Genomic DNA, 23,978 nt, shown 5'->3' on the forward strand with positions numbered 1-23,978 from the left:
TACACTCATGTTCACACCAGCATTAGTCACAATAGCTAAAAGGTGGAAGCAACCCAAGTGTCTGTTACCATGAAAATGGAGAAACAAAATGTGGCATATTCATACAATGCAAAATTATTCATCCTTAAAAAGGAAATTCTGCTACATGCTACAACATGGATGAACCTTGAGAATATTATATTAGGCAAAATAATCCAGTCATGAAGGACAAACATTTTGTAATTCCTCTTATATAAAGTTCCTAAAATAGTCAAATTCATAGAAACAGAAAACAGAATGATAATAGCCAGAGGCTGGGAGGAGGGAACAGGGAGTTTATATTTAATGAGTACAAAGTTTCAGTTGAAGAAAAAGAAGTAGCCCTGGAGATGGATGTTGGTGATGGTTGTGCAACAATGTTAATGTACTTACCACTAAACTGTACACTTCAAAATCGTTAAAATGGGCCAGGCGCGGTGGCTCACGCCTGTAATCCCAGCACTTTGGGAGGCTGAGGCGGGGGGATTACGAAGTCAGGAGACCGAGACCATCCTGGCTAACATGGTGAAACCCCGTCTCTACTAAAAATACAAAAAATGAGCCGGGCGTGGTGGCGGGCGCCTGTAGAGTCCCAGCTACACGGGAGGCTGAGGCAGGAGAATGGTGTGAACCCGGGAGGCGGAGCTTGCAGTGAGCTGAGACTGCACCACTGCACTCCAGCCTGGGCAACAGAGCAAGACTCCACCTCAATTTTTTAAAAATCGTTAAAATGGTAAATTTTATGTTATGTGTATTTTTATCACAAGTAAAAAAAAAAAATAAGGCAAATGTAGAAAAAGACTCTAAGAAAATTTCAGGATAAGTTTAGGAGGGGGTTTAGACGCTAAAGTCACACTCATCTAAAACACAGCAGCCCCCAGCTAAAAATCTTAATATTTAATTACAAATGTCTGAATCTCCTAAACTAAGACTTTTTTTTCTTTCTTTCTCCTTTGCCCAGGCTAGAGTACAGTGGCTCGATCTCGGCTCACGGCAAGCTCCACCTCCCGGGTTCATGACATTCTCCTGCCTTAGCCTCCCGAGTAGCTGGGACTACAGGCACCCATTACCACGCCCGGCTAATTTTTTGTATTTTTAGTAGAGATAGGGTTTCACCGTGTTAGCCAGGATGGTCTCGATCTCCTGACCTTAGGATCCGCTCCCCTCGGCCTCCCAAAGTGCTGGGATTACGGGCGTGAGCCACTGCGCCTGGCCACGACTTCTTTACTGCACTGCAGTTCCTCAAGTCCACCTATGACCTATTGTAAAACTTCATTTTGCAGCATAAACCAAACTAGGGTAAAACAGATGATTAACCACATGGGATTCAGTGTTTGGTTTTTCAATTCTAGCTGTAGTCTTAAAAGATTAGGGAACAGTGACCATTAGAATGATACGTAATGCTCCCAGTCATTGGGTAAACAATATTATACCAGCTTCATTTTGGTGCTTTGTTTTAATCTGTATAATGCTTTTCATTTTCTCTAATGGGAGATCAGCAGGGTCTGATTAACAGAAAAAAAAAAAAAAGGTCATTATTGATAAATTCTAACTCAGTGGAGATCATCTGAGCTTACTTGCCACCTCAGAGCAGACAACTGCAGAAGAGAAGATTATGTTCATGTACTCCCTGCTATTCAAGAGTCAACAGCCCAATGGCTCTGCTTCTATCATTAATCATTTTAGTCCACATTTACTTTTCACTAGACTAAGTTGCATCCTTCAGCTGAAGTGCCTGGGCATGAAACTGCTTCTCTCTCATTGGTATCCACTTTGTTAAGTGAACTATAGCAATGTGGCAAAGATTTTAGCCCAAACAGGTGAGTGGGCAAAGGAAGTTGGGGAGATTTTGGCTGGATGAGACTTCACATTCCTTCCTAACCCTAACTTTGCTATAGACAGTGATTACTGCTTGAAGGCTTATTTCCTGTGACATTCAGAATTCTGCACACAGCCTATTCCAAAGGATATTATACTCAATAACCCCATTATCTCAGAGACTGCTGAAAGCTATTCTTGTTCCTTAGCCTCCCCAGCAGTGTACACTTAACCATGTGTGTGTGTCTGTGCACGCACACATGTGTGCACCCATGTATGAGGGTAAGAGTGTTTTTTAGGGTGAAAGAAAACAGCCACATAAGCAAGAAACAAGGGTGGGTGAGGGGACCACTTTGGCACTGGAACAAAAAGACCATGAAGTGAACAGGAAGACAGGAAGCAAACTCGCTAGGTGAACAATTAAGAGATTTAAAAGAAATACACTAAATTCTCATTCCAAACCCCAGGCTTGTCACTAATTCTAACAGTATCTGAAAAGTCATTCTTGAAGAAATACTGAACTTCAGCTTAAGGCATTCCAAATTAAGAAAAAAGTTAATACATTAACCATAGTTAAAACCTATCCACCTTAAGAAAATTACAGATCAGGAGAATCACCTACTTGCAGTGTGATTCAGTCACTATTTCTTTCTGTGAGCAATCAGAGAATAGGATTTTGAACTTGGTCCTAACAAAATGCTCATTAAGTGTAAAGCATTAAAATTTTTATTTGAAGAGATTCATTAAGGGCCTCAAATTACTTACCCTGAAAGTTGTTTGGTTAGATGAAGGTCAGACTTTAGTCTCTTTCGAGTAATAAGGTTAATAGCAGACATCTTCCTAAAGTACAAGACTTCACTGGGATTGCCTGCCAAGTGTTGGCAGGAAATATTTAGCATGTAAGTCTTCAGGCAAAAAGTTCCCAAATTTTGGGGTAAGTTTAGGAGGGGTTTTAGATACTAAAGTCACACTCATCTAAAACACAGCAGCCCCCAACTAAAAATCTTACAATTTAATTACAATGTCTGAATCTCCTAAACCAAGACTCCGTTACTGTGCTGCAGTTCACCAAGCAGCCCTGCACTGGCCCCTCAAAGTACTCCTTTGTGAACCATTAGATCTGTGGAAGCAGCTGAAGCAACAATTACACCAACAAGTGGAATCTCAAAGGTGGAGCTATATATATATATATATATATATATATATATATTTTTTTTTTTTTTGGTATAGCAAAGCAATGACACAACTCTCCTATAGAGAGGAAAACATACAGGGTCCTGTTTGTGTTCCAATAAAAACAGCAGTTTCTAAGCAGCTGCATTTTAAGAATCTCACTGAAGGATCAAACGGGGAGAGGCAAATTGTTTAAACATAAATAACTTTGACAGTTAAAGAACTAGCATGACTAGGCCATGAAAGACAAGTGAAAAGCAAAAAGACTGACACTTGAGCAAATTTAGGCTCCGAGTGTGTCGAAGTACTTTTGACTTTCACTGTCACAATCTAAACTAAGTATTCTTAGAACAGAAAGGTCTACAGCCTTCCTGCTGCCTTTCACCTGCTGGGGAGACACAACATTATGGTAGTCATTAGATGCACTGCATTCCAGATCTCAAAGACATAATTTGGAGATATCGTCAACTGGCAAACTAGTCTGGAAGGCCTCACAGCTGTTAGGTGTCTGAAGACTTCACATGCAACCCAAGCCCTTCTTATGGTTATTAAAGAACATACTACAGAAGAGGTGGCTAAGAGTTTGTTCACTCTGCCTTAAAAATCCTTTTGAGATGTGGGATCAGCACAAATACCTTTTATAAACAGCAGAAGCAAATGCTGCACAACATCAGAATTTTACTGCTAAGCATTTATATCTCTATCCTTGATCATCAACTTGGTGTTAAATACCCCACAGTATTCCTGGATAACCACAGGTCAGATTTTCTGACACAGGTTCTTGTTTTCTAAACCACAGAAAGTAGTGTCATGGGTATCTAACACAAGCTATTAGCGAAAAGGCAAAGGAGCCTAAGGCAGCACTCATTACCATTGGTTCACTGGAGTACACACTTCCAAGTCATACTATTTTTTGCTCTCTGCTAAGAGAATACTGACTGAAAAAAGAAAACTCCCAGGACTGCCCTCATTCAAACATCAAGTTCTCCCTACCAAGGAAAGTAAAACATCTCTCAAGGTTAAGGTAATATCTTAACTTTTATAGAAAAGAAAAATGGGCCAGGTGCGGTGGCTCATGCCTGTAATCCTAGCACTTTGGGAGGCTGACGTGGGTGGATCACAAGGTCAGGAGTTTGAGACCAGCCTGGCCAACAAGGTAAAAACCCCATCTCTACTAAAAATACAAAAATTAGCCGGGCATAGTGGTGCGTGCCTGTAATCCCAGCTACTCAGGAGGCTAAGGCAGGAGAATCACTTGAATCTAAGAGGCAGAGATTGTAGTGAGCAGAGATCATGCCACTGCACTCTAGCCTGGGCAACAGAGTGAGACTCCATCTCAAAAAAAAAAAAAAAAAAAAAAGAGGAAAACTGAAGATGTACTTAGGAACTACTCTAAGGAAGGGTCAAAATGCTAAATCTAAAAAAAAAAAAAAAAACACTATGGCAATTTCTCAAAAAATTAAATATAGAATTATCATATGACACAGCAATTCCTCTTCTGAGGATATGTCCCCAAAAAGTGAAAGTGGGGTCTCAAACAGATACTTGTATACCCATGTTCATAGCAGCATTATTTATAATAACCAAAAAGTAGAAGCAACTCAAGTGTCCATCAACAGATGAATGGATAAGCAAAATGTGGTATATACAGACAGAGGAATATTATGCACCCTAAAAAGGAAGGGAATTCTGACACATGCTACAACAGGAATGAACCTTGAAGACACAAGTGAAATAACCAGTATTTTATAGTTCACCAGGAGCTTTCATATGCATTACGTCATATAATTCTCACAACCGCTACCTGGTGAAATAGTTGCTATCACCATCAGCTCCACTTTACAGATGGTGGATAGAGGTCCACAGAAGCTAAGTAACTCACAGTAAGTGGTAGAGACAAAAGAAAAAAATACAGTTTTTCCAACTCAAATTTCCATATTCCTTTCAATACATCATGGTGAGTTTTCTGTTTACCCCTCCATGTTAGTCTTCAATGCAGCTTTACAGAAGGAGGTATTATGGTTTGCAAGAAAGAGCAGCCCTGAACTTGGACTTAGAAGACCTAGGATTAGGCTGGGCATGGTGGCTCAGCCTAATTACGCCTGTAATCCCAGCACTTTGGGAGGCCAAGGCAGGTGGATCATTTGAGCTCAGGAGTTTGAGATCGGCCTGGGCAACATGGTGAAACCCCATCTCTACAAAAAAATACAAAAATTAGCTAGGTGTGGTGGCACGTGCCTATAGTCCCAGCTACTTGGGAGGCTGAGGTGGGAAGATTGCTTGAGTCTGGGAAGCGGAGGCTGCAGTGAGCAGAAATCGCACCACTGCACTCCAGCCTGAGTGACACAGTCAGACCCTGTCTCAAAAAAAAAGGAAGAAAGATGGGGAAGGGGAAGGGGAAGAATAGGAAGGGGAGGAAGAGGAAGGGGAAGAAGAGGAGGAAGGGAAAGAAGAGGAGGAAGGGAAAGAAGAAGAGGAAGGGGAAGAAGAGGAGGAAGAGGAAGAGGAAGAAGAAGGAAGAAGAAGGAGGAGGAGGAGGAGGACCTATTATTAATTCTCAGCTTTGCCAAGGAACAAATATGGGGACTTCCACAATATACAACATCTTTAAGACTCAGTTTCTTCACTGGGAAAAAGTATATTTTTAAAAGTATATAATATACCCTATAAAGTTTGAAGATTAAAGAAGGTAATGTAAGAAAGAGCAGCACAAAGTCTGGCATTTAATAAGTAAGAATAGATGTCAGAAAAAAAAATGGTAGACTTTTGCAGGCTTAGTACCACCTGTATTTTTCCCTGATCTGGCCTTACTGTGGTGACATTCAATCACTCCTTTTCAATAATCTCTTCAAAAAATTGATTTGTTTGTTTTGAGACAGGGCCTCACTCTGTTACCCAGGCTGCAGAGCAGTGGCATGATCTGGGGCTCACTGCAGCCTCAACCTGACCTCCTGGGCTCAAATGATCCTCCCACCTCAGGCTCCTCAGCAGCTGGGACTACAGGCATGTGCCACTATGCCCAGCTAATCTTTGTTTATTTTGCTTTTTAGAGACAGGGTCTCACTATGTTGTCCAGGCTGGTCATGAACTCCTGGAATCAAGTGATCCTCCCACCTCTGCCTCCCAAAGGTCTAGGATTACAGGCATGAGCCACTGAGCCTGTCCATGACTGGATCTTTTTGCTACTTTAGATGTATACTGAGTCAGATTATTAGCAATAGTAAAAATGATGTGATTATTGCAGCAAGTTAATCAGAGAAATTTAAGGAATGAAAATGAAGGTATAGGCCTGATAGTCATACAAAGAGAAGAAAGAGGTTACATGGTAACAAGGCTCAGCCCAGTCCTTTCTTAGCTGTTGGAAAAAGGAGAGGTCAAAAGCTTAAATTAGCTGCTTGATGGCCCTTGGGAAGAACAGGGACAGCAGCCAAGCCAGAAACCACCAAAAGGAAAAGCAACAAAGTAGAAGATAAGGCAAGTATAAAGGAATGTGATCAAGGAAACAGGCCCCACAGGAAAAGGAGCTGCCTGGAAGGCCTACATAAATACATGAGTAAGTCAACACAACATAAATTATACCCATATGCACTTCATACCCTAGCCCAGAACCTGGTGCTTCATTCAAACACCCACATTTGTCATGCTGCCCTTGGGTCATAAAGGGATATTTGGGAGAAGGCAGTTTGTAATTTCTGATTCTTACAGAAAATTGCATTTATCATAAGGCCTCATCACAGTATCTGGATTATTTGCTAGGTGCGGATATGTATTTATTTGTGAGATTTATAAAATTGTGTTTGACGCAAAATGACTCTGGGGACAGGTAAGGCAGATCAACCTTCACTGCAATCTTGTTAGCACATCTCACCCCATGCTCCCTCATCCCAGTCCTCCTAACACACACATTTCACACTTCTCCTTTTATGCCCAGATGTGCCAAACATGGTAGTAAATCACTGCAGGGACAGGACATTTTACATTTAAATAAAAAGAAAGAAAAGATATAGGAAAAAAAAATCAGAGACCAGCTATGTCACACATTAGAATCTATACCAAGTTGTAAATGTGCATTACTATTACTAGGAATGTCTGGCAAGTGTTACATCTGGAGCTAAATCAAGTTCCCCATCTGTTGGATTTGCCTTTTACTCAATGTTATTTTTTCAATTGTTTATAAGAACAATGTAATAACTGTTGAGAAAACAAAAAATCATAGGCACAAAGGGAGCAAGGAACAGAAAAAAAGTCGAATTTAGGTTTCCCAATGGTGAAAGCACTTTCTCCTCTCCATTTACCAACAGCTCACACCAGCGCATGGGTGGTGCCTCCTCAAGACCCTGACCAACTCCATGCCTAACACAACTTTATCCAATACATATGGCACTCTGTAATTGCCTTGCTGTTTCATAAGCAACCTAAAATGACTCAGCCCCATGGACTCCATTTGCCTCTGTTTACCATAAATAGAAACAGTCACGTAAAGTAAAAGGTCAACATTCTAGATCTCCATGAATCATTCACTGAAGGCATGGAGAAAAGCGGAAAATCTTTGGAGAAAAGCTTTCAGATGACCTATACACAGAGCACTCTGGCAACTAGCATGCCTGAAAAGGGCTTGTAACCATCTCTCAGTAAAAAAATTCACAGAACAGCCAGCACTTTGAGCTGTTTCAATATGATAAAATAAAATCCTCGTGTACTCCTGCTTTTCCTGATCAAGTACGACAATTTTTCTTCCACTCCTACAGACATCAAGGCTTAAAATAGTAGTAGTGTTTAACACACTCTACTTAGAAAGGTACAATAAACTTAAGGAAGAGCCAAGGAACTCTGCAAGAGATACTTCTCATTCCTTACCTGATATTAACCAATGCATGGGTCACCTTGCTAGCTGCTTCCTTCCACTGGCCTGCATTGGTAGAAAGCCTCAGGACTGCAAAGAAGGAAAGAACACAGATCTGTCAAATCCCCGGCATAAAACACAAACATGAGGAATGAAGACACATCTCAGAATAGCACTCTCAGAATAACCAAACAAAGCCTATGCCAATCTTCTGTTAAAAAACATCCTCAGCTTAGATAAAAATACAAGGGCTTATAGAATTCTCTCAACTATTTTCACTCGAGTTTTTTCTCTAACTTCTTTTCACTTTCTATCAAAATACTCTACTCCTTCTCTGCCTTAGGTTTTCCCTCCCCTCTGCTAACAGGGTTCCATAACTTAATTTTTGCATGCATTTACAATCTACACTGGGGTGGTGATGTGAGGGTAACCTGGTTGCCATATTTATCATTTCCCTAATGGTGGGGGGGCTGATTTAGTGTAACTGGCTGGCTTAGTTGATGTCCCTTCCTGCTCTATGTATATGTATAAACTCCTTAACATATAAACTCAGTCAAACAGGACACATCCACATATAGGATGGTCATGTGTCCATCAAGGATTAACCTTTTTTTTCTTTTTAAATTATACTTTAAGTTCTAGGGTACATGTGCACAACGTGCAGGTTTGTTACATATGTATATATGTGCCATGTTGGTGTGCTGCACCAATTAACTTGCCATTTATGTTAGGTATATCTCTTAATGTTGTCCTTCCCTACTCCCCCCACCCCACGACAGGCCCTGGTGTGTGATGTTCCCCACCCTGTGTCCAAGTGTTCTTATTTTTCAATTCCCACCTATGAGTGAGAACAGATTAACCTTTTTTGCTCCTCTGACTTAACTGTGTGACCTACAAAATGAATCTACAAGAATGTTCTTCCCTTGTGTGACCAAATTCTCTCCCTTTTCCAAACTCACACACAGAGGAAAGATAATAGAAATACAGACCTGAATATATCCTCTATCAGCTATGATCTTCAGAGTCACACATTAAAGTACTTATGCCATTTTAGAAAAGAGACAAAACAGCACAAGTGCTCCTTGAAAGAGCAAGCACATGGTAGGCACTCTAAGTGTATGTTTTAATGAATGCTAATTAATAAGAGCTAAATATATGGAGACTTTACTATGCGCCAGGCACTGGACCAAGTTAGGGTATATGTAATGTAGCATACAGATGAGGAAAACTAAGACTGAGAGGAGACAAGTACAGTAACTGATTGCAGTCATTCACACAAGTTGTAAGTAGTGGAGCTGGAATTTAAACCTGGAGGGAAACGACTCAAGAGCCTACGTTTATGTAGAGAAGAACAAGATCTCTGAAGCCAATGGTCAGGGTCCAAGTCCAGCCCCTGCCACCTACTAGAGAATAACAGCAATACCTATATGAAAGAATTGTTATATATAAAGTTCTTAGATTAGTGCCTGCCACATAGTAAATAAATTTTAGCTATTATTAATTTCAATAGACTACCTCCCAAATGAATGAATGAATGTACTGTATCTGAGACTTTCCCAAAAGAAAAAAAGTATGGCCTCACTAACATTAAGAAATGTGTGACCAATCTGTATATGATCTTCATAGCTGAGTACCATCACTATGTACACCTGATCCAAGATTCTCAAGAGCTATAGCAGCAGCTCAGTCAGAGGGGAGCGCCTGTGGCTGTAATAGGGGAAAGAAAGCTCATCTGGCTGCTCTACATCTGTTTCAGCAATGTCTCATGTTTATAAATTCATGCAATTTTATGAAAAAGAAGATAAGACAGAAGGCTTAATAAAACACATCAACAGTGCTGCTTTTTTAATTTATAAGATTTAGTGCAAGGGAATTTGGTATAGTTCCAAGTTAGAGCTCTACAGTCTGAACTCAGGTTTCACTGAGTGCATGTGTGAATTTATTCATGTCATGAACAAAATTGTTTCAGGAAGCCATACATGTATTGTTCAACTCAATTGTGAAATTTATTTAGATGCATTGGTTTTTCACCAGATCCCCCACAAAATCACAAGTTCTCTGATGGTAGAAACTAGACGTTTATGAAATGGAGCTGAATTTTACCTCCTCACATTTTCACAGAGGTATTAAACTCTGTCCACAGATTACTTCTCTGTAATACCCTGTCAGCTCTGTTCCTTACTGAACAGGCACTCAGATGACCTCATCACTGCATTTCCTTTGGAAACGCCATTGGTTTTTACATTCTTTTTTGAGCTACCAAATTGAAACACAAAATTATTTCAAAATTCCCTAAAAGTCTCAAACTAAAGCAATCATTTATGTAGTAAATTATGGTACACAAAAATAATATGCAACCATTTAAAAAGAGACATGAAAATTACAAAAAATACAAATTGTACTTTAAAAAACACAAGCTAGAAGGATATCATGATTACAACTCTGTAGAACTATGTATGCATGTGGGTTAATATACAACAATGAAAACAGCAGTAGTACTAGAACCAAGGAATTATAAGATTTTAAATATTTTCTATGCTTTTCTTTAGTATTGGTAATTGTCTTTGATTTTAAAAATAATAAAAGACAGATTAAAACACGTCATTTATGGTTCTGGGTACCTTCTGTGGAGGTCCTTCCCATACAGTGGACTTCACTGCAGCCAAACAGGAAGATTAAGTGTGTGCCTTTACCAAAAATGTCTTAGTGAGCCGGGCGCAGTGGCTCACGCCTGTAATCCCAGCACTTTGAGAGACTGAAGTGGGTGGATCACTTGAGGTCAGGCATTCAAGACCAGCCTGGCCAACATGGTGAAACCCCATCTCAACTAAAAATACCAAAAAAAAAAAAAAATTAGCTGGGTGTCGTGGCATGTGCCTGTAGTCCCAGCTACTCAGGAGGCTGAGGCAGGAGAATTGCTTTAACCCTGGAGGCAGAGGTTGCAGTGAGCCAAGATTGCACCACTGCACTCCAGCCTAGGCAACAGAGCAAGACTCCATCTCAAAAAAAAAAAAAAAAGTCTTTCCTCTTCTAGCCAAGATGCAGTAATAAGACATAACTTACCCTCCTACTTTCAACAACAGAAACCTGGACAAAACATATGAAACAGTGGTTGTCAGACATTGGAAAACAAGCAATATAGAATTGTGATCCCCCAAAAGGAAGAAAACAAAGAAGGTGAACCCTGCAGGGCTGGGAAGAAGAATCTAAACAGAAGCCAGAAATTTTGCAAAGTTGAAGATACAGAGATCAGCATTTGGAGAGGCCAAGACATCTACAGGATGTGGGGCAGAAAGCTGGCAAGGAGGGAGTTTGACAGACAGCTCTGGAGATCCCTTGTATTTCTTGCAGACACTGATCTATGCGTACAGAAGAAGAAACTACCCAAGGCTGAGGGCGAAGAATCACTGGAAAGAAGAAGAAACTGAGGAGCTCATGACACGCTCCGCAATGAAAATAACTTGTGTTTCCACCAGCAAGAGTGGAAAGACCTAGTAACACATGGAGTATCAGGCAGGTTCTGTAAATGGGTACTGCATTTGTAATGGGACAAACTAGCCTACATTCAAGGTTGCTCTTGATCTACCCTCAACCCTTAAAAGCAAAACCTGAAAAGATCCAACTGATTCCACATAACATAATCACATTCCAGAAAAAAGTACAATCTTACATAAAAGAAACATAACAAAATCCAGCATCCACATCATAAAAATCACAATTCTAAATTCTAATGACAAAAATAACCAGGCATGCAAAGAAATAAAAACATATGAACCATAAGAAACAAAAAAATATGAAGCATAAGCACAGGGAAAATCAGTCAGTAGAAACAGACCTAGATATGAAGAAAGACAATGGAAGGAGAAGACAAGGACATTAAAACAGCTATTAGAAATATGTTTCATATATTCAGGAAGACTGAGGAAAATCTGAAAATGATGAGCAAAGAAATGGAAATATTAAAAAAGAAACCCATGGCTAAGCACAGTGGCTAATGCCTATAATCTCAGCACTTTGGAAGGCTAAGGCAGAAGGATTGCTTGAGCCTATATATATATAAAATACATATGTATTATATATTATATAATATATATAATATATGGTGTGTGTGTGTGTGTGTATATATATATATATAGAGAGAGAGAGAGAGTCCAAACTGAGAAGAGCAGGGACAAAACATATTTGAAGAAATCATAGCCAAAACATTTCCACATTTGATGAAAACTAGAAATGTACAGATTCAAGAAGTTCTAAGAAGCCCAAGCAAAATAAACATAAAGAAAACCATGCCAAGGCATGTGATAATCATATTGTTGAAAATCAATGATAAAGAGAAAATATTAAAAGCATTCAGAGGCTAGGCATGGTAGCTCATGCTTGTAATCCCAGTACTTTGGGAGGCCAAGGTGGGTGGATCACCTGAGGTCAGGAGTTCGAGACCAGCCTGGCCAACATGGTGAAACCTTGTCTCTACTAAAAATACAAAAATTAGCCAAGCATGGTGGTGCACACCTGTAATCTCAGCTACTCGGGAGGCTGAGGCACAAGAATCACTTGAACCCAGGAGGAAGAGATTGCAATGAGCCCAGATGGCACCACTGCACTCCAGTCTGGGGGACAGAGTGAGACTCCATCTCAAAAAGAAAAAACATTCAGAGAAAAACAAAGATATTATGCACAGAGAAACAAAGATGAAAACAACAGACCTCTTACTAGCAACTATGTAAGCCAGAAAACAAAGAAATGAGATTTTTAAAATAATGAAAGAAAAATTTTATATTAAACAAAAATATGGCGGAGTAAGCCCACTAAAGCCTTATCTCCTGCTGATTACAGCTAAAAACTCCAGACAAAACATGAAAAGTAATTATCTGAGGGCTCTGAAAATTAAACAAAAGCAGACAGATTATAGAGGGAAGTCAAAACTTGGAGAAACACTCACAAGAGGCTCAGTTTCCAGGTTTTATTTTTCCTATTTTCTCTTACATCTTTGCCCCAAGAGTCAGCCGGTTCCAGAGCTGCATAGTGGAACTGTGTGGATGGCTAAAACTCCAAAGCAAGCCTCATCTTTCTGGAGAAAGAAATCGAGAGGCCAGGCACAGTGCCTCATGCCTGCCATCCCAACACTTTGGGAGGCCAAGGAGGGTGGATTACTTGAGTCCATGAGTTCAAGACCAGCCTGGGCAACAGGCCGAAACCCTGTCTCTACAAAAAATGCAAAAATTAGGCCAGGCGCAGAGGCTCACGCTTGTAATCCCAGCACTTTGGGAGGCTGAGGCAGCTGGATCACCTAAGGTCAGGAGTTCGAGACCGGCCTGACCAACATGGTAAAACCCCATCTCTACTAAAAATACAAAACTTAACCAGGCGTGGTGGTGTATGCCTGTAATCCCAGCTACTCCGGAGGCGAGGCACAAGAATCACTTGAATGTGGGAGGCAGAGGTTGCAGTGAGCCGAGATCGTGCCTGGGTGACACTCCAGCCCGGGTGACAGAACAAGACTCTGTCTCAAAAGAGAAAAAAAAAAATCCAGAAGATTATAACTAATCTCTGAGTGTATACAACATAACATTAAAAATGTCCAGGAGGAAGCCAGGCTTGTGGCTCATGCCTGTAATCCCAGCATTTTGAGAGGCCAAGGCAGGCAGATCACCCGAGGTCAGGAATTCAAGACAAGCCTGGCCAACATGGCAAAACCCCATCTCTACTAAAATACAAAAAATTAGCCAGGCATGGTGGCGGGCACTTGTAATCTCAGCTACTGGGGAGGATAAGGCTGGCGAATCTCTTGAACCCAGGAGGCAGAGGTTGCAGTGAGCCACTGCACTCGAGCCTGGGCAACAGAATAAGACTCTGTCTCAAAAAAAAAAAAACAAAAAAAACAAAAAAAAAACTGTCCAGGAGGTAATCCAAAATTACTCATCTTATAAAGAACCAGAATATATAATAAAACAGAAAAATGTGACCAATTCTCAAAAGAAAAGGCAAAAACCAGGTATCTGAGATGGCACAGATGTTAAAATTATCAAGGACTTTAAAGCAGTTATCATAACTATGCTCCATGAGGAAAAGGTAAACATACTTGAAACGAATGGAAAGACAGAAGTTCAGCAAAGAAACTGAAGCCATAACAAAGAACCAATTAAAATATTTAGAAGTAAAGCTGGGCACAGTGGCTAATGCCTTGTAATCCCAGCACTTTGGAAGGCTCAGGTATGAGGATCACTTGAGCCCAGGAGTTTGAGGCTACAGTGAGCCAAGAGTACACCACTGCACTCCAGCCAGGGTGACAAATATTTAGAAGTAAAACATGTACTATGTGAAATAAAGAATTCACTGAATGGGCTTAAAAGCAGAATAGACTGACAAAGGAGTCAGTGAATATAAAGAATAATAGAAATAATTAAATATGAAGAATAGAGACAAATGGGGGAGGGGAGGGACAGGGCCTTAGAAACATATCGGACAATATCGAAAAGTCTAATCTTTGTGATACTATAGTCTCAGAAAGGGAGGAGACAGAAATTGGGACAGAGTTTCTGCCCCCAGTGAAAAAAGAATGGCTAATAACTTTCCCAAATTTGCTGAAAGTCAAGAGGCTCAGCAAACCCCAAATAGGATGAACTCAAAAGAAAAATTGTGCATAGACATCTCATAATCACACTGCTGAAAGCCAAAGATAAGGGAAAAAAAAAAAAAAAAACCTTTTAAGAAGCTAGAGAAGGCCAGGCGCGGTGGCTCAGGCCTGTAATCCCAGCACTTTGGGAGGCTGAGGTGAGTGGATCACGAGGTCAGGAGTTCAAGACCAGCCTGGTCAAGATGGTGAAACCCCGTCTGTACTAAAAATACAAAAATTAGGCCGGGTGCAGTGGCTCACGCCTGTAATCCCAGCACTTTGGGAGGCCGAGGCGGGCAGATCACGAGGTCAGGAGATCGAGACCATCCTGGCTAACACGGTGAAACCCTGTCTCTACTAAAAATACAAAAAATTAGCCGAGCGTGGTGGTGCGTGCTTGTAGTCCCAGCTACTCGGAGGCTGAGGCAGAAGAATGGCGTGAACCTGGGAGGCGGAGCTTGCAGTGAGCTGAGATTGCACCACTGCACTCCAGCCTGGGCGACAAACCGAGACGCCATCTCAAAAAAATAAATAAATAAATAAAAATAAAAATAAAAATACAAAAATTAGCCAGGCGTGGTGGCAGGCACTTGTAATCCCAGCTACTCGGGAGGCTGAGGCAGAGAATAGCTTGAACCCGGGAGTCAGAGGTTGCAGTGAGCCAAGATCAACCCACTGCACTCCAGCCTAGGTGACAGAGCAAGACTCCGTCTCAAAAAAAAAAAAGCTAGAGAAAAACAACATACTACAAACAATGGAACAATGATTCAAATGACTACAGATTTATTTTCAGAAACCATGGAGGCCAGAAAAAGGAGAATAATAGCTTCAAAGTACTTAAAGATAAAAATTACCAACTAAAAATTCTATATCCAGCTGGGTGCAGTGGCTCACACCTGTAATCCCAGCTACTGAGGATGTTGAGGCAGGAGGATCACTTGAGCCCAGCAGCTTAAGGCCGCAGTGAGCTATAATCACACCACTGCACCCCAGCTTGAGCAACAGAGCAAGACCCCATCTCTTAAAAACTAAAAAAAAAAAAAAAAAAACCACCAGGCACAGTGGCTCACACCTGTAACCCCAGCACTTTGGGAGGCCAAGGCAGGTGGATCGCCTGAGGTTGGGAGTTCAAAACCAACCTGACCAACATGGAGAAACCCCATCTCTACTAAAAATACAAAAGTAGCTGGGCATGATGGCGCATGCCAGTAATCCCAACTACTTGGGAGGCCGAGGCAGGAGAATCACTTGAACCCAGGAGGCAGAGGTTGCGATGAGCCGAGATTGTGCCATTGCACTCCAGTCTGGGCAACAAGAGCGAAACTTAAAAATAAATAAATAAATAAATAAATAAATAGAACCTATATAGTAGCAAAGTTTCTACACTTTATTGAAGTGGTACAATGCTAACTTTAAGTAGACTGCAAAAGGTATATACAATGTTATCTTAGAGTAACTGCTAAAAAATACAAATATAGCCAAAAAGCCAACTAATAAATTAAAATGGAATATTTAAATATATTCAAATTATCCAAAAGAAAGCAGAAAAGCAGGTACAGAAGAGCCAGAAAGTGGGGGGAGGGGCAAACAAAATAAGTGGTAGAACTGAAACTATATTGATTATTGCATTGTAAATATGCATGGATAATATGCCAAATAAGATAGAGATTGTCAGACTGGATAATAAACAAGACCCAACTGTAGGCTGTGTACAAGACAGACACTTTAAATATAAAAATACAGCTAACAGGAAAATATATAAGCCAGCCACAGTGGTATGTGCCTATAGTCCCAGCTACTCAGGAGGCTGAGGCAGAAGGATCAGTTAAGCCCAAGAGTTTGCGGATGTATTGCACTATGATCACATCTGTGAATAGCCACTGTACTCAAGCTATATAGCAAGAACTCACTTCTAAAAAGAAAAAAAATTAAGGTATGCATGCAGATACTAACAATTTAAAAAGCCAGAGTGGCTGTATTAAAGTCAGACAAAGCAGAATTCAGAACAAGGAATACTACCAGGGTGAAGGAGGATATTATATAATGATCAAAGAGTCAATTTGCCAAGATATAATAATCCTAGATGTATATCTATCTAACAGCAGAGCTACAAAACACATGAACCAAAAAGTGAAAAGAACCAAAATGGGAAAACAGACAAACTCACAATTATAGCTGAATGTTTCAACAATCTTCTCTGTCCCAGAAAAATTTGTGAAAACAGAGAACAATATCATCATACAACTCAACCAAACTGAAACTTACAGAACTCTCTACCCACCAAGAACAAAATACAAGTGCATGTTGAATGGACCATTTACCAAGATACACCATACTCTGGGCCATAAAACATGTCTCAATAAATTTCAAAGCATTGAAATAATACAAACAATATTCTTGGGCCAAAACTAAACTAAACTAGAAATTACTAACAGAAGAATATCTGGAAAATCCCTGAGTATCTGAAAATTAAGCAACACATTTCTAAAAACTTCAAAAGTCAAAGAAGAAATTCAAGGGAAATGAGAAAATACATTGAACTTGAAAGACAATAAAAATATAATAAAAAAATTTATGAGCTGCAGCTAAAGCAGTACTTAAAGGGAAATGTATAGTACAAAATATTTATATTAGAAAAAAAGAAAAGTCTCATATCAATGAACTATGCTTGCACCCTAAAAAACTAGCAAAAAACGAGCAAATTAAACTCAAAGCAAGCAATAAGAAGAAAATAAAGAGCATAAATCAATAAAACATAAAAATGACAGAGAAAAAAATCAATAAAACCAAAAGCTGGTTCTCTGAGGAGGGGAAATCAATAAACTTGATAAATATCTACCCAAACTGACGAAGAAAAAAAAAAGAAAAAATACAAATTACCAATATAGGGAATGAAAGAGGGAAGCTGAGTACAGACCCTACAGACATTAAAAGTGAATGTTACAAACAACTGTATGCCCCATAAAAGTGACAACATAATAAAACAAACTTCTTCAAAGACACAAACTTCCAAAGGTCACTGCTAAATAGATAACTTAAATAGTCCTGTACCTATTAAATAAATTGAACTTATGGTTTAAAATCTTCCAAGAAAGTAAACTCCAGATGCAGTGGCTTCACTGGTAAATTTTACCAAACATTTAAGAAATAAACCACTCTTAAACAAATTATTCTAGAAAATAGAAGATGAGTGATGAGAGAACACTTCCCAATTCATATTATGAGGCCAAAATTAACTAACATTGAAACCAGAAAAAGACATTTTAAGAAAGTAAAACTATAGACCAATATATCTCATGAATACTAGCAAATTGAATATAATAATATGTAAAAATGATAGGTTATAATCATGTGGGGTTGGTCAACATTTAAAAATCAATCACTATGCTAATAGACAATAGTAGGAAAACCATGTAATCATGTCAATAAATGCTAGAGAATGTTTAACAAAACTCAACATTCATTAATGACAACAATTCTCAGGAAATAAAATGGAATTTCCTCAACCAGACAGAGGGCATCTATGAACAACCTACACGTAACATCACAATTAATGGAGGATAACCTTAATCCTTTCACCTTAAGACTGGACACAAGGCAAGTATGTCCATCCTTACCCTCTAATTTAACATAGCAGTGGAGGCTGTAACCAGTACAATAAGGCAAGAAAAAGAAATAAAAGGCACACAACATTTACATACAACATGAATGTCTACGTAGAAAATCCCAAAAAGGTTACAAAAACTAGTACACCTAGTAAGTGAGATGACAGGATACAAGATCAAAAATAGCAAGATAACAGGATACAAGACTAAAAATCAGCATTGTTTCTTGCTTGTGTAAAATGGTACACCCACATTGGAAAAGTGAGGACAGTCAAACAGTGTGGCAGTTCCTCAAAAGGTTATAAACACAGAGTTACCACATGACCTAGCAACTCAACAGAACGAAAACATGCCCACACAAAAATCCGTACATGGATGCTCACAGCAGGATAATTCAGAACAGCAAAAAGTAGAAGCAACCTAAATGTCTACCAATTGATGAATGGATAAATAAAATGTGGTATATCCATACAATGTAATATTGTTCCACAGTAAAAAGGGAACAAAGTACTGTAACTTCATGGATACAACATGGATAAGCTTTGAAAAGATCCAAAATAAAAGAAGCCAGTCACAAGAGACCACATATTGTATGATTTCATTTATATAAAATGTCCAGAATAGGCAAATTTACAGACACAGAGAATAGATTAGTGATTGCCTAGGGCTCAGGAGATGGCAGTAAATGGGGTCACCTCTCATGGGTAGGTTTCCTGTTGGGGTGATGAAAATGCTCCAAAGTTCATTGTGGTGATGGTGGTACTCTGACTATACTGAAACTCATCAAATTGTATGCTTTAATGGGCAGATTATATGGCAGGTGAATCATACCTCATAAAACTGTCATAGTAAAAAATAAAAAAGTAGTTTTTCTGCATATTGGCAATGAACAATTAAAAATTAAAATTTTCAAAAATACTAATAGCACCAAATGCCATGAAATACATTAAGATAAATCTAATAGAATATATGCAAGATTTTCATGTTGAAAACAACAAAACATTGGTGTGAAAAATCAAAGACTTCAATAAATAGATATATTTTGGGCCGGGCGCGGTGGCTCAAGCCTGTAATCCCAGCACTTTGGGAGGCCAAGACGGGCGGATCACGAGGTCAGGAGATCGAGACCATCCTGGCTAACACGGTGAAACCCCGTCTCTACTAAAAAATACAAAAAACTAGCCGGGCGAGGTGGCGGGCGCCTGTAGTCCCAGCTACTCGGGAGGCTGAGGCAGGAGAATGGCGTAAACCCGGGAGGCGGAGCTTGCAGTGAGCTGAGATCCGGCCACTGCACTCCAGCCTGGGCGACAGAGCGAGACTCCGTCTCAAAAAAATAAATAAATAAAATAAATTTTTAAAAAAAGATGTATTTTGTCAGGGATTGTAAGGTACATTATCAAGATATCAGCTTTCCCCAAAATGATCTATAGGTTTGCCATAGTCCCAATCAAAACTCCAGTAAGCTTTTGATTAAAACATATACTTGCTGGGTGCAGTGGCTCATGCCCGTAATCTCAGCACTTTAGGAGGCCAAGGCAGGAGGATCGCTTGAGCCCAAGAGTTCAAGACCTACCTGGGCAACATAGGGCAACCTCATCTATACAAAAAAACAAAAATAAGTTATCCAGGCATGGTGACGTACACCAGCTACTCAGGAGGCAGAGGTGGGAGGACTGCTTGAGCCCTGAAGGTCAAAACTGCAATGAGCTGTGATTGAGTCACTGTACTCCGGTCTGGGTGACAGAGCAAGACACTGTCTCAAAAAAAAGAAGAAAGCCAGGCACAGTGGCTCACACCTGTAATCTCAGCATGTTGGGGAGGCTGAGGAGGGCAAATCACTTGAGGTTGGGAGTTCAAGACCAGCCTGGCCAACATGGTGAAACCCCACCTGTACTAAAAATAAAAAAAATTAGCCAGGTATGGAGGCGTAGGCCTGTAATCCCAGTTACTTGGGAGGCTGAGGCAGGAGAATTCCTGGAACTCAGGAGGTGGAGGTTGCAGTGAGCCGAGATTGTGCCACTGCACTCCAGGCTGGGCAACAGAGTGAGACTCCGTCTCAAAAAAAGAAAAAAAAGGAGGAAGGAAGAAAGGAAGGAAGCAAGGCAGTTGGGGAAGGGGGGTGGAGGATGAGGAGGAGGAAGAAGAAGAACAAAAATAACAACAAGAACAAACAGCAGCAGCAGCAGCAGCAACCAAATTCTTACAGAAAAGTTCTAAATAACTTATACAGATACTCTTTTCTGCAGGTGGTGGAGCTTAACCTCCCTATCCCCTAACTTTTTATGTTGGCTGCATTTAGTGATTTGCTTTCATGATAAAAACAAAAAGAAAAGAAAATAAAGAATAGACTATGAAAAAGTAGAAAAAATTACAACTCTGCGGTGGAGAAACATGGCAAACACTACCTTAACCAAGTGATCAAGATTAGTATCATCAGTGGTAAGTCAGGGTACTTGGACTGTGTGGCATTTTTCTCTATAATCCACAATCCAAGTCAAACCATGAGTAAAACACAAGACAAACCCAAATCGAGGAACATTCTTGAAAACTATCAGGGTCACAAAAAAACAAGGAAACACAAAGAAACAGTCACAGACCAGAGAAGACTAAGGAGTCACGATGACTAAATACAATGTGGTAACATGGATGGGATCCTGGAATACAAACAGGACATTAGTAGAAAAATTGGTAGAATTTAAATACACTTTAGAGTTTAGGTTTGTTTTTATGTGGTAAAAAAAAAAAAAAAAAAAAAAAGAAAGAAAGAAAGAAAAGAAAAGAAAGAGAAAAGGAAAAGGAAAAAGAAAAAGAAAAGGAAAAGAAAAGAAAAGAAACACACACATCTCATAAAATTTACCCTCTTAACCATTTTTTCAAAAAAGACTCATCAATGGCAGTAGTAAGAAGGGGGAAAAGAGAAGTTCAATCTTTTTAACTGACTGTGAATGACTGAGATACTTTACTTTTGGAGCAGCTGCTCTTAACCATTTTTAAGCATACAATTTAGGTGTTAAGTACATTTACATTGTTGTAAAACAGATCTCCAGAACTTCTTCACCTTGTAGAACTGAAACTCTACACACATTAAGCAACTCTCTTTGTCTCCTCCCAAAGCCCCTGGTAATCATCATCCTACTTTCCATATCTGTGAATTTAACTACTTTGGATACCTCATATAAGTACCACCCCTTTGTGACTGCTTTATTTCACTTAGCACAGTATCTTCAAGGTTCATACACACTGTAGCATGTAACAGGACTTCTTTCCTTTTGAAGGCTGCATAATATCCCACTGGGTGTATATACCACATTTTGTTTATCTATTCATCTGTCAATGGACACTTGAGTTGCTTCCACCTTTTGGCACTTGTGAATGGTGCTATTATAAACATTGGTGTGTACTGTTTGTTTTTTCTTAAGATAGGGTCCCACTCTGTCACATAGGCTGGAGTGCAGTGGTACAATCTCAGCTCACTGCAACCTCAGCCTCCTGGGCTCCAGTGATCCTCCCACCTCAGCCTCCCAAGTAGCTGGGACCATAGGCATGCACTGCCACGCCTAGATAAATTTTTGTATTTTTGGTAAAGACAGGGTTTTGCCATGTTGCCCAGGCTGGTCTCGAACTCCCGAGCTCAAGTGATCTGCCTACCTCGGCCACCCAAAGTGCTGGGACTACAGGTGTGTGCCACCATGCCTGGCTAATTTTTGCAATTTTAGTAGAGATGGGGTTTCACCATGTTAGCCAGGCTAGTCTTGATCCTCCCGCCTTGGACTCCAAAGTGTTGGGATTACAAGCGTGAGCCACCGTACCCAGCCCCCCCCCCTTTTTTTTTTCAAATGAGCAAAAGATATGAGCAAATACTTCACCAAAGAAGATATATGGATGGCAAATAAGGACAGGAAAAGATGCTCAACATCATTACTCATGCAAAGTTAAAAACACAATGAGGTAGCACTATATATCTACAAGCAAACAACAGCAACAACAACAACAACAAAAAAAAAACAAAAGTGGAGAATATCAAGTGCTGGTTACAATATGGAATGATGACAGCTCTCATGCATTGCTGGAGAGAATGTAAAATAGAACATCACTTTGGAAAATGGTTTGGTGGTTTCTTATACAGTTAAAACATACTTACCACAACACCCCAAAATCCCATTGCTAGGCACATAGCCAAGTGAAATAAAAACTTGTGTTCATGCTGGGCACAGTGGCTCACACCTATAATCTCAACACTTTGGGAGGCCGAGATGGGCAGATTGCTTGAGCCCAGGAGTTCAAGACCAGCCTGGGCAACATGGCGAAACCCTGTCTCTACTAAAATTACAAAAAGTAGCCGGGTGTGGTGGCATGTACCTGTAGTCCCAGCTACTTGGGAGGCTGAGGTGGGAGGATTGTTTGAGCTCAGGAGGTCAAAGCTGCAGTGAGCCATAATTGTGCCACTGCACTCCACCGTGGGTGAAAGAGCAAGACCCTGTCTCAAGAAAAAACAAAAACAAAAAAAACCCTGTATTCACTAATGTATAAGAATGTTAACAGGAGCTTTATTTATCATTGCTAAAACTGGAAACCTTACAAATGTCCTTAACCTGACAAATGGACAAACTAAGATGGTAATTCATACAATGAAATATTACTCTGTAGTAAAAAGGAAGGAACTACTGATACATGCAATGACATGGATAAATTTCAAATGAAATACTATATGAAAGAAGCCAGACTCAACAGGTTATATGATTCCATCTATAAGATATTCTGGAAAAGGCAAAACCATGAGAACAGAAAACAGATCAGTGGTTGCTCACGGTTGTGAGTAGACGGAGGAACTCACATGTGAGTTCCTATGTGTTCACAGGAACACAAGGGAAATTTTTTGGATAGTGAAACTCTTCTACATCTTGATTTTTGTGATAATTACACTACTATATGCATTTGTCAAAACTCAAAACTGTACATTTAAAAGGATGGTTTCTGCCATGGATGTAAATTATGCCTCAAAAAGGTTAATAAAAAACATGGTTTTTTTCACCAGAAGTTTATATAAAACAGAGCACTGAAACATGCCACCTCCTACTGTTTGCTGTGTTTCAGTTGTTGAAAATTTTCACTTTCCTATTTGTGCCCTCCTGGTTAACATTTTTATTCCCTTGGCAGATTTAGACATTCACAGGTATCTTCTCTTATCTTGTTGCTATAGCTACAAGGGTTTATCTCATTTGATTAGTTACATGTGGCCCCGCTGAGCAGGTATGTCAGACTTTTATAAAATATCTCCCCAACTCCAACTCTTTCCTTTCCTCATTGAAAAGCATGTTTATTCATCTACCAATGAGTGCTAAAACCGCTGGGGCAGCTCTTTACTCTTGGAAAATTCTGCATTCTACATTCTCAGGAAGTTGGTGAAGCCAGGCAGATGCAAACCACACTAGGGTATCCTGAGCACATCTAGCCAACGTAAAGTCTATTAGAGAGTTCTTATGTAAGGCTGCCAAGCTCCTAAAAAAAAGAGATGGGTCTTGATGGGACAAGTGAAACTTGCTGATGCATGGGCAACTGACTTGATGCTAAAACTATTACAATGAGAGAGAAGAGATACTTTCAAAACCTGGGTCCTTGCAGACATTGTTGAGCAACTGATCATACCATTCTAGAATTTCATATAATTTTCCTACTCTTTAAGATAGTTTTAAGTCCGAGTTTTCTGATACTTGCCATTGAAAACATCCTACTAATACAAGGCCCTACTTGCACTGCCTAAGACATTATAGCAAAGGTTCTCTTATAAAGTTCTCTTAAAAGTTTTCCTTCACTGCTCTGAAAAATAAAGTATACTAGAAAAAAATATTTTCCTCCCAGGCAATCCTTCTTTTCCACTGCTGCTTCTATTCTTTCTCCTGGTACT

General features: G+C 39.8%; 1 protein-coding gene across 1 annotated transcript in view; it reads right to left on the minus strand.

The window, feature by feature from the left end:
• The window catches only part of ARMH3 (armadillo-like helical domain containing 3), a 226,895-nt gene that overhangs the window by 94,485 nt on the left and 108,432 nt on the right, over window positions 1-23,978 (minus strand). The window contains exon 23 of the mRNA XM_025397660.1: window positions 7,867-7,942. Coding sequence (XP_025253445.1) covers window positions 7,867-7,942 — 76 coding nt within the window. The remainder of the gene's footprint in view (window positions 1-7,866; window positions 7,943-23,978) is intronic.

Source organism: Theropithecus gelada, chromosome 9 (assembly GCF_003255815.1).
Source record: "Theropithecus gelada isolate Dixy chromosome 9, Tgel_1.0, whole genome shotgun sequence".
NCBI lineage: Eukaryota > Metazoa > Chordata > Mammalia > Primates > Cercopithecidae > Theropithecus > Theropithecus gelada.